General features: G+C 49.3%; 1 protein-coding gene across 1 annotated transcript; it reads right to left on the bottom strand.

Annotated features, from left to right (window-relative positions):
• Positions 1–5: 5 nt before the first annotated feature.
• Positions 6–17,828, bottom strand: LOC142251613 (uncharacterized). The gene is made up of 7 exons (XM_075324582.1): positions 17,694–17,828; positions 17,156–17,344; positions 16,095–16,195; positions 8,318–8,477; positions 4,771–4,863; positions 2,611–2,720; positions 6–147 (listed from the first exon to the last, which is right to left on the bottom strand). The coding sequence occupies exons 1-7, from the start codon at positions 17,710–17,712 to the stop codon at positions 67–69; spliced, it is 753 nt and encodes a 250-aa protein (XP_075180697.1). The 5' UTR covers positions 17,713–17,828; the 3' UTR covers positions 6–66.
• Between the last annotated feature and the right edge of the window lie 1,076 nt (positions 17,829–18,904).

Raw genomic sequence — 18,904 nt, 5'->3', positions numbered from 1 at the left:
TTTCACATTATTTCTTTTATTATAATTAGTGGACATTGTGCTGCACAATGGGCAACGCCCTTCACATCACAGCATCGCTGCCAGGTCCTCCCGGTGCTCAATCAGTAGATCGAAGAGTCGTCCCACCGTGGCTTCACTCACCTTCACCTGCGGAAGAAAGGCTGCCATTACTCACAGCCATCTGCAAAACTACAGCTCCCAATATGAGGGCTATAAAGGAGATGAATCCCGCAGGACATGATGGAGGTCCAGGGGGCAGCGGGGGATCATCGGCTGCTATTACATGCATATGTCAGGTCTCCTATCCTATATTGCAGCACTGCAAGTAGCCAGGGTTACTTTTTTTTTTAAGTGGGTGGAGGGAATAGTGCCGTTTTTGTGGCAAAGATATAAATGGATTCAATAGAAATGTAATGTAAAATATAAAGGAAGGACGGAAACCTTATTCCTGCTGAATCCACTTTTGGTTAAAGCGCACCAATCACCAGGATTTTCCCATATAACCTATAGCAGTGCTATACTGGCACTATCAGGCTGATTCTATACATACAGTGCTATACTGGTACTATCAGGCTGATTCTATACATACAGTGCTATACTGGCGCTATCAGGCTGATTCTATACATACAGTGCTATACTGGTACTATCAGGCTGATTCTATACATACAGTGCTATACTGGCACTATCAGGCTGATTCTATACATACAGTGCTATACTGGCACTATCAGGCTGATTCTATACATACAGTGCTATACTGGCACTATCAGGCTGATTCTATACATACAGTGCTATACTGGCACTATCAGGCTGATTCTATACATACAGTGCTATACTGGAACTATCAGGCTGATTCTATACATGCAGTGCTATACTGGCACTATCAGGCTGATTCTATACATACAGTGCTATACTGGCGCTATCAGGCTGATTCTATACATACAGTGCTATACTGGCGCTATCAGGCTGATTCTATACATACAGTGCTATACTGGCACTATCAGGCTGATTCTATACATGCAGTGCTATACTGGCACTATCAGGCTGATTCTATACATACAGTGCTATACTGGCACTATCAGGCTGATTCTATACATACAGTGCTATACTGGCACTATCAGGCTGATTCTATACATACAGTGCTATACTGGCGCTATCAGGCTGATTCTATACATACAGTGCTATACTGGAACTATCAGGCTGATTCTATACATGCAGTGCTATACTGGCACTATCAGGCTGATTCTATACATACAGTGCTATACTGGCACTATCAGGCTGATTCTATACATACAGTGCTTTTCTGACACTATCAGGCTGATTCTATACATACAGTGCTATACTGACACTATCAGGCTGATTCTATACATACAGTGCTATACTGGCACTATCAGGCTGAGTCTATACATACAGTGCTATACTGGCACTATCAGGCTGAGTCTATACATACAGTGCTATACTGGCGCTATCAGGCTGATTCTATATATGCAGTGCTATACTGGCACTATCAGGCTGATTCTATACATACAGTGCTATACTGGCGCTATCAGGCTGATTCTATACATACAGTGCTATACTGGCACTATCAGGCTGATTCTATACATACAGTGCTATACTGGCACTATCAGGCTGATTCTATACATACAGTGCTATACTGGCACTATCAGGCTGATTCTATACATACAGTGCTATTTTGGCACTATCAGGCTGATTCTATACATACAGTGCTATACTGGCACTATCAGGCTGATTCTATACATACAGTGCTATACTGGCATTTTCAGGCTGATTCTGTACATACAGTGCTATACTGGCACAATCAGGCTGATTCTATATATACCTTTAGTTGTCAGCTAGGATGTATAGGTTTTGAAACATAAGCAAGTAAAGTTTGTAAAATGAGCAGCTGTTTGGCAGCAGCTGATAGCTGGGGGGGATTCATAGGGGGAGCACGGACAGGCAAGAATCACTATCTGTTATTTATGCTAATTCTATTATAGAATTGTTTTACTAAGTGGCTAGAAGGACCTGTGCTGATGTCATACCCATGTGACCAGAAGGGGCGGGGCCTCAACCAACATAGTGTTATCAAGAAGTAACATTATTTTTCTGTTGGCTGAGGCCCCGCCCCTTCTGGTCACATGGGTATGACATCATCACAGGTCCTTCTAGTCACTTATTTATGCTAGTTCTATTATAGAATCATTTTACTAACAGGGAGGAGGGACAGGCATAGGGGCGGCGATCACTATGATTACCCACCCCAGCCATTCAAAAAGCTGCTCATTTTGCAAACTTTACTTGCTTGTGTTTCAAAACCTATACATTCTAGCTGACAACTAAAGGAATGTATAAGATCAGCCTGATAAAGCCAGTGCTATACTGGTGCTAAGTTGTATAGCAAAATCCTGGTGATTGGTGCACTTTAAAAAAAAAAAAAATTGCAAAAAAAACTAATGAAAAACCTGTGCATGTGAAACCATCTGAATACCGGCCTGTCATTGATTGTGGTCACGTCTTGTCACCCCTCGGATGTGGTGATCGGACAGCAAGTGTCAGTATTCAGCTCGAGGAGGGGCAGTAAGAAATATTCACCGTATTTACATCATGTACCTGCCAGGTCTTCAGGACGTTTTCGGCTGGCACCCCGCCTTGTTCCTCCCATAGGTCTATAAAATGAGAAGGGATGGCCAGTCGATGTGCGAGCCATTTCCAATCATAGCCTGTGGTGGAAACACACGATTGCTTGGTGTTAGCCCTTAAAGGGGTTATCCGGCTTCTTTGACTTTTTTTTTTTTTTTTTTCCCTATTGGGCTCCATTGGGGCAGGCAAGTAGATAGAGACCACTTACCAGCCCTGCTGTCAGCCCCTCTCCCCCGGCTCAGAGCGGTCATGTGACCGCTCCTGCTGCGATTTTGCTGCTTCCGGTCATTTCATGTCAACATGGGCAGGGCCATGTTGACATGCAAATGTGGAAACAGCATGTCGCCTCCCTGCTGGGCTGTACAGTGTGTGAGTCCCCGCCCCCTTCCCTGCACCCTCCCACACATTCCCCCGCACCTCTTTTACTCTCCAGTAACCTCCCCCTGCACTGCTGTGGGGTCCGTGACCTGGGGGAGGGGCCTGGCGGCGGCTGCCGTGGTGTCAGCTCCAGCACCGGGTTCTCTGCTCAGGATCACACATTCAAATGTACCGGCATCACAGATCACCGATGCCGGTACATTTGAAAGTGCTGATGAGAAGCAGCGCAGCGCTGCTTCTCATCACTGTCCCTCCCGCTGTCTGTGCTCTCTTCAGCTGGCGAACGTGCAGGAGCGGCGGGGACCGAGGACGGGTGAGTATGTATTCCCTACATGTGTTCCCTATGTGTGCGTGTGCAGAGCCATATGTGTGCGTGTGCAGAGCCATATGTGTGCATGTGCGGTACAGAGCCATATGTGTGCGTGTGCAGTGCAGAGCCATATGTGTGCGTGTGCAGTACAGAGCCATATGTGTGCGTGTGCGGTGCAGAGCCATATGTGTGCGTGTGCGGTACAGAGCCATATGTGTGCGTGTGCGGTGCAGAGCCATATGTGTGCGTGTGCGGTACAGAGCCATATGTGTGCGTGTGCAGTGCAGAGCCATATGTGTGCGTGTGCAGTACAGAGCCATATGTGTGCGGTGCAGAGCCATATGTGTGCGTGTGCGGTGCAGAGCCATATGTGTGCGTGTGCGGTACAGAGCCATATGTGTGCGTGTGCGGTGCAGAGCCATATGTGTGCGTGTGCAGAGCCATATGTGTGCGGTGCAGAGCCATATGTGTGCGGTGCAGAGCCATATGTGTGCGGTGCAGAGCCATATGTGTGCGGTGCAGAGCCATATGTGTGCGGTGCAGAGCCATATGTGTGCGTGTGCGGTACAGAGCCATATGTGTGCGTGTGTGGTGCAGAGCCATGTGTGTGCGTGTGCGGTGCAGAGCCATGTGTGTGCGTGTGCGGTGCAGAGCCATATGTGTGTGTGTGCGGTGCAGAGCCATATGTGTGTGTGTGCGGTGCAGAGCCATATGTGTGCGTGTGCGGTGCAGAGCCTGATGTGGGGCTGTTATTTGCAATGCTGTAGTGATACCAGGTCAGGTGCTGGGGCAGAATATACTGACAGGGAATGTGTGTGCGGGGGGCGGGCAGGGGGCGGGGCTGGACACTGGGGTGGGGCTGGACACTGGGGTGGGTGGTGACAGCTCTGACTGAGGTTTTGCACAGGAAGTGGTCATGTTTGCTGGATCTGAATGTAAACAAGAAGCTGCAGAGAATAAAGGGATAATTCAAGAGGAACAAAAGTTAGAAAACAAAAAATAACAATGTAGGTGTGATTTATATGACAATACAGCACAGATTAGCTTAACAAAAATTTTTGAGTTTATGTCGGACAACTCCTTTAATGTGCAGATTCTGAAGGTTGGAGACCGGAAGGGGCCGGAGTTTGTGGCTGGGGCTTCAGTGACGTATTGCAGTATATACAGTTGTTTTTGTCACCTCTACCAGCCATCTACATCTCTTATATTCTAGAAAGACCGGCACACCACTGACCTAAGTGTTATATTTCCAGGTTACAACGGGCATGAAAACACGTCTCCAACTATAAGGAAGTAGATGTCTCGGTGCTGCCCCCTAGTGCTGCTTATCTACGAAAAACCTGCTTTACAGGTTATAGGATCTCAGCGTTGGTTTCCTCCAGATATGTGAAGTGTGAGGATAGCTTAATAGATGCTAGGGTCTGATCCACGATGTGACTTACCTTTATGATGAGAAAGGCTGAGCTTTACTGTAAGTGACATCCACAAGGAAGGGACAAAGTCTCTTATAAGATGCTCTTCTGGTAACACTGGACCTGCAGACTGACAACACATGAGCTATTCACCGACGCACAAGTACCGTCCGGACGTATGGCCTCTGACCGGCCGGCAGTGTACAGTGTGTCCACCCATATATACAGTATATACAGTATATATACAGTGTGTGCACCCATGTCCTGTATACACCGCACCTATATACAGTGTGTCCATCCATATCCTGTATACACCGCACCTATATACAGTGTGTCCACCCATATCCTGTATACACCGCACCTATATACAGTGCGTCCACCCATATCCTGTATACACCGCACCTATATACAGTGTGTCCACCCATCTCCTGTATACACCGCACCTATATACAGTGTGTCCACCCATCTCCTGTATACACCGCACCTATATACAGTGTGTCCACCCATCTCCTGTATACACCGCACCTATATACAGTGTGTCCACCCATCTCCTGTATACACCGCACCTATATACAGTGTGTCCACCCAGATCCTGTATACACCGCACCTATATACAGTGTGTCCACCCAGATCCTGTATACACCGCACCTATATACAGTGTGTGCACCCATATCCTGTATACACCGCACCTATATACAGTGTGTCCACCCATCTCCTGTATACACCGCACCTATATACAGTGTGTCCACCCATATCCTGTATACACCGCACCTATATACAGTGTGTCCACCCATATCCTGTATACACCGCACCTATATACAGTGTGTGCACCCATATCCTGTATACACCGCACCTATATACAGTGTGTCCACCCAGATCCTGTATACACCGCACCTATATACAGTGTGTCCACCCAGATCCTGTATACACCGCACCTATATACAGTGTCCACCCAGATCCTGTATACACCGCACCTATATACAGTGTGTACACCCATATCCTGTATACACCGCACCTATATACAGTGTGTCCACCCATCTCCTGTATACACCGCACCTATATACAGTGTGTCCACCCATCTCCTGTATACACCGCCATTATTCTTGAGAACGGCGGCAGCTATAGGAATAGAAGTGGTGTCTAGGTATAGTAAAGTAGCCATGCGCTACGCAATGAAACCACCTATAGCGCCACCTGGTGGAAAACAACGGAGTTAGCATTTTTATCTCGAAAACGGAACGAGATAGAGAAAAAAAGTTTTACAAAGTTGAAGGACATCATCAATTCAATACGAATCCACACCTTGCATACAGAAATGCTATGATATAAAACCCATGACCCCCCCCCAAACATTGAATGCTGGTCACGCATATTACGCTCATTAGTGGCCCCCGTCAGCTGCAATGCACATCTGGCCTCTGCACAGCATACTGTATCTTGCTGCAATGCACATCTGGCCTCTGCACAGCATACTGTATCTTGCTGCAATGCACATCTGCACTCTGCACAGCATACTGTATCTTGCTGCAATGCACATCTGGCCTCTGCACAGCATACTGTATATGGCTGCACGCTGTGCAATATGGTAGGTGACACGTTTGCACAAGCATCTGTGATACGTGGTGGTAGGTCCTGCAATGTTGGGGGAGGGGTCGCATACACCGGCTGTTTGATGTGACCTCACAGAAAGAAGTCCAATGGGGTCAGGTCAGGTGAGCGGAGGCCACTCCACACAGCCACCATACCCAATGACTTGTAGGAAGGTCTCCATGAGGTATCGCTTCACGTCCGCAGCCTTGTGAGGTTTACACCTTCTAATCATAGCATTTCTGTATGCAAGGTGTGGATTCGTATTGAATTGATGATGCCTACAACTTTGTAATTCACTTTTTTTCTCTATCTTGTTCCGTTTTCGAGATAAAAATGCTAACTCCGTTGTTTTCCACCAGGTGGCGCTATAGGTGGTTTCATTGCGTAGCGCATGGCTACTTTACTATACCTAGACACCACTTCTATGCCTATAGCTGCCTCTCCATTCTCGTTAATGACGGTGGACAGGATATGGGTGGACACACTGTATATAGGTGCGGTGTATACAGGATATGGGTGGACACACTGTATATAGGTGCGGTGTATACAGGATATGGGTGGACACACTGTATATAGGTGCGGTGTATTCAGGATATGGGTGGACACACTGTATATAGGTGCAGTGTATACAGGATATGGGTGGACGCACTGTATATAGGTGCGGTGTATACAGGATATGGGTGGACGCACTGTATATAGGTGCGGTGTATACAGGATATGGGTGGACACACTGTATATAGGTGCGGTGTATACAGGATATGGGTGGACACACTGTATATAGGTGCGGTGTATACAGGATATGGGTGGACACACTGTATATAGGTGCGGTGTATACAGGATATGGGTGGACACACTGTATATAGGTGCGGTGTATACAGGAGATGGGTGGACACACTGTATACAGGTGCGGTGTATACAGGACATGGGTGGAGACACTGTATATAGGTGCGGTGTATACAGGACATGGGTGGACACACTGTATATAGGTGCGGTGTATACAGGAGATGGGTGGACACACTGTATATAGGTGCGGTGTATACACTGTAGATATGGGTGGACACACTGTGTATATATATATATATATATATATATATATATATATATATATATATATATATATATATATATATATATATATACTGTATACACTGTATATATGGGTGGACACACTGTATATAGGTGCGGTGTATACACTGTAGATATGGGTGGACACACTGTATATAGGTGCGGTGTATACAGGAGATGGGTGGACACACTGTATATAGGTGCGGTGTATACAGGAGATGGGTGGACACACTGTATATAGGTGCGGTGTATACAGGAGATGGGTGGACACACTGTATATAGGTGCGGTGTATACAGGATATGGGTGGACACACTGTATATAGGTGCGGTGTATACAGGATATGGGTGGACACACTGTATATAGGTGCGGTGTATACAGGATATGGGTGGACACACTGTATATATATATACTGTATACACTGTATATATGGGTGGACACACTGTATGTACAAACCTGCCAATTATCCAGATGATTTGTTGCTAATGTCTGCTCCGATCTCACCTTTCAGGCAGGACTGGTTTTATTGCACAATGGTCTCTTGTGTAAAGGACAGCTACAATGTGAGAACCCTGCAAACCCCTCCTCAGATCTCGGCTTCCTGCCTCTTGTATCTTGGACTAAAGGCTGCTTTACACGTTGCGACCTCTCGTTAGCGATGTAACACGCCAGATCGCACTTGTGACCGGCGCTACAAAAATTACTTATGAGCAATCTCGGCAACTCTTATCTGCGATCTGGCGTGTCACATACGAGATTTCTAGCGATGTCGCAGCGTGTAATGCAGCCTTTACAATAAGGAGGCTGGATATCCTAATTATGCAGCCATTAGAACTGCCGGCCATATTGCTAGATGTCGGTGGATGGGGCCTTGCTATATGGGCCCTAATAAAGAGTTAGTGGGATGTTTGCGGCAGGTCTCACCCAGCCAGCGCAGAACGGCTCCCTCTCTGTGCATGGCGCTGACCACGTCCTCCCGTCCCAGGGACTTCAGCTTTTGTGCCAGTCGCCGCAGTTGTTTGTAATGGTCTGGATGATCCTGAAAGTCCAGTAAGAAATCCTTCACGCCTAGAGGTTGTCTGGTCTGCGGAGACGAATGTGAAACACTCAGATATTAACCATATGTACCATGAATACCGCAGCGATATGTTCTGTAATGTGAACTGCGTCCTCCGAGTCACTGTTATACGCCTCTGCACAGGGCCTGTATGGTGGCTCACAAACTTCTTTTGTATGTCTCTTCTTTTGCTATCAGACTTGCTTCCAGGTCCGCAGTCAGTGCAGTGAATATTCATGAGTCATAATGAGCGGGACCCGGAAGCGACAGCAGCACTATTAAGTATAAAAATCCATTTAATTTCCTGTCTCCAGCGCTGCTATCAGACTTGCTTCCGGGTTCGCAGTCAGTGCAGTGAATATTCATGAGTCATAATGAGCAGGACCCGGAAGCAACAGCAGCAGTATAAAGTATAAAAATCTATTTAATTTCCTGTCTCCAGCGCTGCTATCAGACTTGCTTCCGGGTCTGCAGTCAGTGCAGTGAATATTCATGAGTTATAATGAGCAGGACCCGGAAGCAACAGCAGCAGTATAAAGTATAAAAATCCATTTAATTTCCTGTCTCCAGCGCTGCTATCAGACTTGCTTCCGGGTCTGCAGTCAGTGCAGTGAATATTCATGAGTCGTAATGAGCAGGACCCGGAAGCGACAGCAGCAGTATAAAGTATAAAAATCCATTTAATTTCCGTCTCCAGCGCTGCTATCAGACTTGCTTCCGGGTCCGCAGTCAGGCAGTGAATATTCATGAGTCATAATGAGCAGGAAGCGACAGCAGCACTATAAAGTATAAAAATCCATTTAATTTCCTGTCTCCAGCGCTGCTATCAGACTTGCTTCCGGGTCCGCAGTCAGTGCAGTGAATATTCATGAGTCGTAATGAGCGGGACGCGGAAGCAACAGCAGCACTATAAAGTATAAAAATCCATTTAATTTCAGTGAATGGGTGTCCTCCGGTTTGTGTCACATAGATCACATCAGTGTGCGGTCCGTGTGACATGCCGCCTTGTGGCGGAAACCCATTGATTTTAATGGGTGTCCGTGTCTCTGGTACAAGTACAAATGGACACCACAAGAAGGGAATTTTGTTTACTTACCGTAAATTCCTTTTCTTCTAGCTCCAATTGGGAGACCCAGACAGTGGGGTGTATAGCTACTGCCTCTGGAGGCCGCACAAAGAACTACACTTAAAAGTGTAAGGCCCCTCCCCTTCTGGCTATACACCCTCCCGTAGGAGTACGGATTCCTCAGTTTTAGTACCAAAGCAAGAAGGAGGAAAGCCAATAACAGTTTCAAAAACAAATTCAATCCGATAACAAGATCGGAGAACTTAAGAAACAACATGAACAACATGTGCACCCGAAAAAACGAAACCCTAAGAACAAATAGGGCGGGTGCTGGGTCTCCCAATTGGAGCTAGAAGAAAAGGAATTTACGGTAAGTAAACAAAATTCCCTTCTTCTTTTTCGCTCCTAATTGGGAGACCCAGACAGTGGGACGTCCAAAAGCAGTCCCTGGGTGGGTAAAAAGATACCACATGAACGGGCTGTCAGACAGCCTCTTCCTACAGGTGGGCCACCGCCGCCTGAAGGACCTGTCTACCTAGGCTGGCATCTGCCGAAGCGTAGGTATGCACTTGATAGTGTTTGGTAAACGTGTGCAGACTCGACCAGGTAGCCGCCTGGCACACTTGCTGAGCCGTAGCCTGATGCCGCAATGCCCAGGACGCACCCACGGCTCTGGTAGAATGGGCCTTCAGTCCAGATGGAATCGGAAGCCCAGCAGAACGGTATGTGTGAAGAATTGGTTCCTTGATCCACCGCGCAAGGGTGGATTTGGAAGCTTGCGATCCCTTATGCTGACCAGCGACTAGGACAAAGAGCGCATCAGAACGGCGTAGAGACGCCGTGCGAGAAATGTAAATCCTGAGTGCTCTCACCAGGTCCAACAGATGTAAACCCTTTTCAAATTGGTGAACTGGATGCGGACACAAAGATGGCAAAGTGATATCCTGATTGAGATGAAAGGAAGAAACCACCTTGGGAGAAAACTCTGGAATTGGACGCAGTACTACCTTGTCTTGGTGAAACACCAGGAAGGGAGATTTGCAAGATAACGCCGCTAGCTCGGACACTCTTCGAAGAGACGTGACCGCCACAAGAAAAACTACTTTTTGTGAAAGCCGAGAAAGGGAAACCTCTTTCAAAGGCTCGAAAGGCGGCTTCTGGAGAGCAATGAGAACCTTGTTCAGATCCCAGGGTTCCAATGGCCGTCTGTAAGGAGGAACGATATGACAAACTCCTTGGAGAAACGTGCGTACTTTAGAAAGCCGTGCCAAGCGCTTCTGAAAGAATACGGATAGCGCGGAGACTTGACCCTTAAGAGAGCTAAGCGACAAACCTTTTTCCAATCCAGACTGCAGGAAGGAAAGAAAAATTGGCAATGCAAATGGCCAGGGAGAAAACCCTTGAGCCAAGCACCACGCTAAGAATATCTTCCACGTCCTGTGATAGATCTTAGCTGAGGATGGTTTTCTAGCCTGTCTCATTGTGGCAACAACTTCATGAGATAAACCTGAGGCCGCTAGGATCCAGGACTCAATGGCCACACAGTCAGATTCAGGGCCGCAGAATTCAGATGGAAAAACGGCCCTTGAGACAGCAAATCTGGACGGTCTGGTAGTGTCCACGGTTGGCCTACCGTGAGATGCCACAGATCCGGGTACCACGACCTTCTTGGCCAGTCTGGAGCGACGAGTATGGCTCGATGGCAGTCGGACCTGATTTTCCGGAGAACTCTGGGTAACAATGCTAGAGGTGGGAACACATAGGGGAGTCGGAATTGCGACCAATCCTGAACCAAGGCGTCTGCCGCCAGTGCTCGGTGATCGTGAGACCGTGCCATGAAAACTGGGACCTTGTTGTTGTGCCGTGACGCCATCAGATCGACGTCCGGCGTCCCCCAGCGGCAACAGATCTGCTGAAACACGTCCGGGTGAAGGGACCATTCTCCTGCGTCCATGCCCTGGCGACTGAGAAAGTCTGCTTCCCAGTTTTCCACGCCTGGGATGTGAACTGCGGATATGGTGGACGCTCTGCTTTCCACCCACGTCAAAATCCGCTGGACTTCTTGAAAAGCTTGGCGACTGCGTGTTCCCCCTTGGTGGTTGATGTACGCCACCGCCGTGGAATTGTCCGACTGAATCCGAATCTGCTTGCCTTCCAGCCATTGTTGGAAGGCTCGCAGGGCAAGATAGATTGCTCTGATTTCCAGAACATTGATCTGCAGGGTGGACTCTTCCTGAGTCCACGTCCCCTGAGCCCTGTGGTGGAGAAACACCGCTCCCCACCCTGATAGGCTCGCATCCGTCGTGACCACTGCCCAGGACGGGGGAAGGAACGACTTTCCCTGTGACAATGAGGTGGGGAGAAGCCACCAACGCAGAGAGTCCTTGGCAGTCTGAGAGAGGGAGACAGTCCTGTCGAGGGACGTCGATTTCCCATCCCATTGGCGTAGAATGTCCCATTGTAGAGGGCGCAGATGAAACTGCGCGAACGGGACTGCCTCCATTGCTGCTACCATCTTTCCTAGGAAATGCATGAGGCGCCTCAGTGAGTGCGACTGGCTCTGAAGGAGAGATTGCACTCCAGTCCGTAGCGAACACTGCTTGTCCAGTGGAAGCTTCACTATCGCTGAGAGAGTATGAAACTCCATGCCAAGATAAGTCAGAGATTGGGTCGGGGTTAGATGAGACTTTGGAAAGTTGATAATCCACCCGAAACTCTGGAGAGTGTCTAGTGCCACCTTCAGACTGTGCTGGCATGCCTCTTGAGAGGGTGCCTTTATAAGCAGGTCGTCTAGATACGGGATGACCGAGTGACCCTGCGAGTGCAGAACAGCTACTACTGCTGCCATGACTTTGGTGAAGACCCGGGGGGCTGTTGCCAGACCGAAAGGTAACGCTACGAACTGCAGGTGTTCGTCGTGTATGACGAAGCGTAGGAAACGCTGATGCTCTGGTGCAATCGGCACGTGGAGATACGCATCTTTGATATCTATTGATGCTAGAAAATCTCCTTGAGACATTGAGGCTATGACGGAGCGTAGGGATTCCATCCGGAACCTCCTGACTTTTACGTGTCTGTTGAGCAACTTTAGATCCAGGACGGGTCGATACGATCCGTCCTTTTTTGGGACCACAAACAGATTGGAGTAAAAACCGTGACCTTGTTCCTGAAGAGGGACGGAGGTCACCACTCCTTCCGCCTTTAGAGCGGCCACCGCCTGCAACAGAGCATCGGCTCGGTCTGGTGGTGGAGAAGTTCTGAAGAAACGAGTTGGCGGACGAGAACTGAACTCTATCCTGTACCCGTGAGACAGAATATCCCTCACCCAACGGTCTTTGACGCGTGACAGCCAAATGTCGCCAAAGTGGGAAAGCCTCCCACCGACCGCGGGTGTGGGAATTGGAGACTGCAAGTCAGGAGGACGCCGTCTTGGCAACGGTTCCTCCGGCTGTCCCTTTTGGGCGTGACTGAGACCTCCAAGAATCTGAGCGTCTCTGGTCTTTTTGAGTCTTTTTTGACGAGGCGAATTGGGACCTGCCCGGTCCTCGAAAGGACCGATAACCAGACTGACCCCTTCTCTGTTGGGGTTTGTTTTGTCTGTGTTGCGGTAAGGATGAGTCCTTACCCTTGGAGTGTTTGATGATTTCATCCAAACGCTCTCCAAACAATCGGTCACGAGAAAAAGGCAAATTGGTTAAGCACTTCTTGGAATGAGAATCTGCTTTCCAATGTCTCAACCACAGGGCCCTCCGCAAAACAACGGAGTTGGCTGACGCCACTGCCGTGCGGCTTGTAGCGTCAAGAACAGCATTAATCGCGTACGACGCGAATGCCGCCATTTGCGAGGTCAATGGTGCTACCTGCGGGGCAAATGCACGTGTGACTGAGTCGACTTGCGCAAGCCCGGCTGAGATAGCTTGGAGTGCCCATACGGCCGCAAAAGATGGCGCTAACGACGCTCCAATCGCTTCATAGATGGATTTCAGCCAGAGCTCCATCTGCCTGTCAGTGGCATCTTTAAGTGCCGCTCCATCTTCAACTGCAACCAAGGATCTAGCTGCAAGCCTGGAAATTGGAGGATCCACTTTTGGACACTGGGTCCAACCCTTGACCACCTCAGGGGGAAAAGGATAGCGTGTATCTTTAAGCCGTTTAGAAAAACGCCTTTCCGGATAAGCGTGGGGTTTCTGGATTGCGTCTCTAAAGTCAGCGTGGTCCAGAAAAGTGCTTAATGTACGCTTAGGGTATCTGAAATGGATTCTCTCGTGCTGCGAAGCTGACTCCTCTACAGGAGGAGCTGGTGGGGAAATATTTAACATCTTATTGATGTTAAATATAAGATCATTAACTATGGCGTCACCATCTGGTGTATCTAGATTGAGAGCGGTCCCAGGATCAGAATCCTGATCAGTTACGTCCGCCTCATCACCCATAGATTCATCTCGCTGGGATCCTGACCATTGAGATGAATGTGAAGGCCCGTCATAGCGAGCCCGCTTAGGCTGCCCGGGGCCATCGTCCGAGTCAGAGTCTTCACCCTGAGGTGTATATGCCCGTCCCGGAGCTTGGAGCTGAGGGGGACCAGGGGGCAATGATTGCACAGTGTCCGTGGCCTGAAGTACAGGCCTAGCTCGCAATGTGTCAAGAATTTGTGACATAGTGAGAGACATTCTGTCAGCAAAAGCTGCAAACTCAGTTCCTGTCACCTGGACAGCATTCACAGGTGGTACACCCTGGGTCACGTCCAGCAGAGGTCCCGACTGTGCAAGCGCCGCAGGGGCCGAGCACTGCACACAATGGGGGTCCGTGGAGCCTGCCGGTAGAAAAGTCCCACATGCGGTGCAGGAAGCATATAATGTCTGTGCCTTGGCACCCTTGCGTTTTACGGACGACATGCTGCTGGCTCTCTGCAATGTGAGAGAGTCTATAGCCAAAGGGCGACCAGCGCTATGCAATACAAAGTATTTGTAGAAACAAAATACTAAGAATACTACTGGCACAAGAGGGGGTGAGCCCTGAGGGCTGCTTACCGCCCGCTGAATAGCGGGTAAGAGGCGCAGAATTCCTTGTCTGGGTCTCCCCGGCTCCCCTCTGCAGCTCAGCGTGTCAGCAGGAATGGCTGCCGGCGTCTGTGGAGAGGGGCGGTCCGTGGGAGTTCCTAAACAAAAGTGCGGGAAACAGTGTCCCCTCTGTGCCTATTGTGAGGGCTGGAGTATGTAAAAACGACTCCAGCCCTCGGCGCTGATGCACTGACCAGCGTCCCGCCCCTCTCCTGACTGGCAGGTCTGGGGGCGGGAACGAACGGAAGCAGGCCGCAAAAGCCGGGGACTCGAGTTATCAGCGCGGCCGCCGTAAAAGCGCGGCCCGCGCTGAAGTCCCCGGCGCACCATAAGTGCCAGCCGCGCCGCAGTCCCAGCGGCCGGCGCGACCGATTCCCAAAAGTGTGCCTGCTTCAGCGAAGCTGAATGAGGCCATGGCACAAGCGCCGCAGCGCTGATGTCCCCGGCGCACTACAACACCCAGCATGCTGCGGTGTGAGCGCCAAATGCACGGGGACACAGAGTACCTTGAGGAAGCAGGGCCATGTCCCTGATGTACTCCGCTCCATCCAGCATCTTCTCCAGGGGCTGTAGATGGAGCACGGTCTCAGTGCCTGGAGACCAGTAAATCCCACTTCACCCAGAGCCCTGTAAAAAGGGATGGGGAAGGAATCAGCATGTGGGCTCCTGCCGCCGTACCCGCAATGGGTACCTCAACCTTACAAACACCTCCGACATACAGTGGGGTGAGAAGGGAGCATGCTGGGAGCCCTGTATGGGCCCTCTTTTCTTCCATCCGACATAGTCAGCAGCTGCTGCTGACTAAAAACAATGGAGCTATGCGTGCGTGTGTGACCTCCTTCGCACAAAGCTAAAACTGAGGAATCCGTACTCCTACGGGAGGGTGTATAGCCAGAAGGGGAGGGGCCTTACACTTTTAAGTGTAGTTCTTTGTGCGGCCTCCAGAGGCAGTAGCTATACACCCACTGTCTGGGTCTCCCAATTAGGAGCGAAAAAGAAATACCGGAAACATGGACGTGTGAAGGAGGCCGTGCAAGCAAAGGAAGAATACATAAATGACTTGCAATATGCAGATGTTCACCTGGTCAGGGATGAAAAAAAGGAAAGCAATGCTTACCACTGGGGGCGTAAAGTCTGCGATCGGTCATAGAGCGTGTGACCGTGTCTGTGCCGGAGGGGGGCGCCGACGTCAGCCCCATCTTCAGCTGAATGTGCGTCCCCAGACACAGACTCAGCTGAAATATATTACGGCGCAGAGATCCACCAGCTCCAAGGGTCTCAATAGTGGCCAACAGATGACGTCATGTACCCGTCATAGGGTGGCATAATGTCATTGCCACGAGCTGCCAGCTACGGAGGAGGAGGAGGACACTGCGCGCCACAGGAGCGCAGACACGTAATATATGAGAGCACCAGGATGGGGCCATTATTAAAGGATGGGGGCCATGGTGTGAAATGCCACATCTAGAAATGCATTGCACCAAAGCTACTGACGAGAGGATACAAAGCGGCTCTTACCATGGATAAGCCGAGGAAAGAGTTAAGAGCGTCAACTTCTTCTTCATTAAAGGAGGGAAGTTTGTGAAAGGCAGAAATTACGTCCGGAGACCAGCGGCAATCTGAGAAGAAAATAAACCTGTGAATGTATCTATAGGGTTCCGACCAAGCCAAAAGGGTCCCAATCTGAAATGGCTGATAACAGGGAGCGACAGATTGCATTCAAACCTAATGGTCATGTCACACACAACGACAGCAACGACAACGACGTCGCTTCTAAGTCACCATTTTCTGTGACGTAGCCGCGTCGTCCCGTCGCTGTCGCTGTGTGTGACATCCAGCAACGACCTGGCCCCTGCCGTGAGGTCGCCGCTCGTTGCTGAATGTCCTGGACCATTTTTTGGTCGTCGCTCTCCTGCTGTGAAGCGCACATCGCTGTGTGTGACAGCGAGAGAGCAACGATCTGAATGTGCAGGGAGCAGGGATATGGCTTCTGGCAGCCTGCGGTAAGCTGTAACCAAGGTAAACATCAGGTAACCAAGCAAAGTGCTTTGCTTGGTTACCCGATATTTACCTTGGTTACTAGCGTCTGCCGCTCTCAGGCTGCCAGTGCCGGCTCCCTGCACGTGTAGCCAGAGTACACATCGGGTAAATAAGCAAAGGTTTGCTTATTAACCCACCCGATGTGTACTCTGGCTACAAGTGCAGGGAGCCAGCGCTAAGCGGTGTGCGTTGGTAACCAAGGTAAATATCGGGTAACCAGCGAAGCATTTTGCTTGGTTACCCGATATTTACCTTAGTTACTAAGCTCAGCATCGCTTCCACGCATCGCTGCTGGCTGGGGGCTGGTCGCTGGTGAGATCTGTCTGTTTGACAGCTCACCAGCGACCATGTAACGACGCAGCAGCGATCCTGACCTGCGTGATCGCTGCTGTGTCGCTATGTGTGACCCCAGCTTAAAGCAAAGGTATCAGGTATTAAAAAAAAAGACAATCAAAAAACTTTAACACCTCACCCTCCATTTTTATATCAGGGTGGACCCTCCCTTTAAATTTCCCCTTTTTGGACAGGGTTATTCTTACCTGCTGCCGCCGTGGGAGGGACGGAGCAAGAAATCTGCAGACTTGTAGCTCCAGAGATCTGCAAACTTGTACTGGAAAACGGTTCACAAGAAAGCAATGGACCGATGGAGGGGTCGTCGTGTTCCTCGGCGACATTCCTGGCTGCTCCGTGATCCTCCATCTCGTCATCCTCCACCGGGCCGCATCTCGCTGTGAGAGGGAGGATATAATGAAAAAAAATAATAACATGGTCCATGGAGCCCACATGTATAATTGCTTCCCTATGACAACACTGCCTGGCACGGTCAGTCTTTTATCTGTTTACACATATATACCTGGAGTTATGGTGTGGACTTTGCCTATGCCTGCTCTACCCAGTAATCCGTGTTACCTGGATTGCGGTAATCCGTGTTACCTGGATTGCGGTAATCCGTGTTACCTGGATTGCGGTAATCCGTGTTACCTGGATTGCGGTAATCCGTGTTACCTGGATTGCGGTAATCCGTGTTACCTGGATTGCGGTAATCCGTGTTACCTGGATTGCGGTAATCCGTGTTACCTGGATTGCGGTAATCCATGTCCGTCTCGTCTCCTGGAAATCTTTTCTTCTTTGTATAAAAGTGAAACCAACTTGGCAGCAAAACTGAAAGGAAATGCTTTGTCCGTGTTCCTCTTCCGAGCTGATGGTGGGCGTGTGTCCTCATAGATCCCTCGCACTCGCTCTTTCGCTTCGCCTTCAGCAGGAATTTAAAGGGACCCTGTCACTGAGTCCACCCCCTATGGACGATCACACTCTATTGGGTCACTTGTCTCCTGATGATCCCAAAATCCCAATCTGAGGCAGGAAATCCCGTCCCCCGTACAGTCCGATTTTTCCTATTTTTTTCATTTTCGGCTATTCATGGGGTCACTTGACACACCTTCCTGTAAACCTAACAACTAAGCAAAATTTCCATAGATGTGAGATCACCGCCATTGTGTCCGCTTAACCCCTTCACGCCCGCTCTTCTCTCAACATCAGATGGAGACTTTGGCTAAGCCCCAATATTGTGTGAAAAACTCAGATCCAACCGGGGACATCCGAGTATCTCTGCCGGAAACGGACGCGTTTCGCTGCTCTGACGGTACCGTGTTTTTCCAAAAATAAGACCTCCCCCAAAAATAAGCCCTAGTCCCGGATCAATAATGAAGTGTCCGTGCAGCTAAAAAAGATACAGATACTGCAGGACACTTCATTATAGACTGCGGACACCCAGACGCCGAGCAGAAGACCTGCAGTGATCGCACACCCGCACACATCAGATCACACACATCGGATCGCACACACATCGGATCGCATACATACTCACCACATCCAGCGTCACCAATCTCTTAGATCACACACACACAATCAGATCTCACACACACAATCAGATCTCACACACAAACCTTGGATCGCACACACAATCAGATCGCACACACAATCAGATCGCACACACAATCAGATCGCACACACAATCAGATCTCACACACAAACCTTGGATTGCACACACAATCAGATCGCACACACAATCAGATCGCACACACAATCAGATCTCACACACAATCAGATCGCACACACAATCAGATCGCACACACAATCAGATCTCACACACAAACATTGGATTGCACACACAATCAGATTGCACACAAAATCAGATCGCACACACAATCAGATTGCACACATAATCAGATCGCACACATCGGATCGCACACACATCGGATCGCACACACAATCAGATCGCACACACA

The sequence above is a fragment of the Anomaloglossus baeobatrachus genome, chromosome 9 (assembly GCF_048569485.1).
Source record: "Anomaloglossus baeobatrachus isolate aAnoBae1 chromosome 9, aAnoBae1.hap1, whole genome shotgun sequence".
Taxonomy (NCBI): Eukaryota; Metazoa; Chordata; class Amphibia; order Anura; family Aromobatidae; genus Anomaloglossus; species Anomaloglossus baeobatrachus.
Note: the sequence above shows the minus strand (reverse complement) of the source record. Positions and strands in the feature narration are given on the sequence as shown.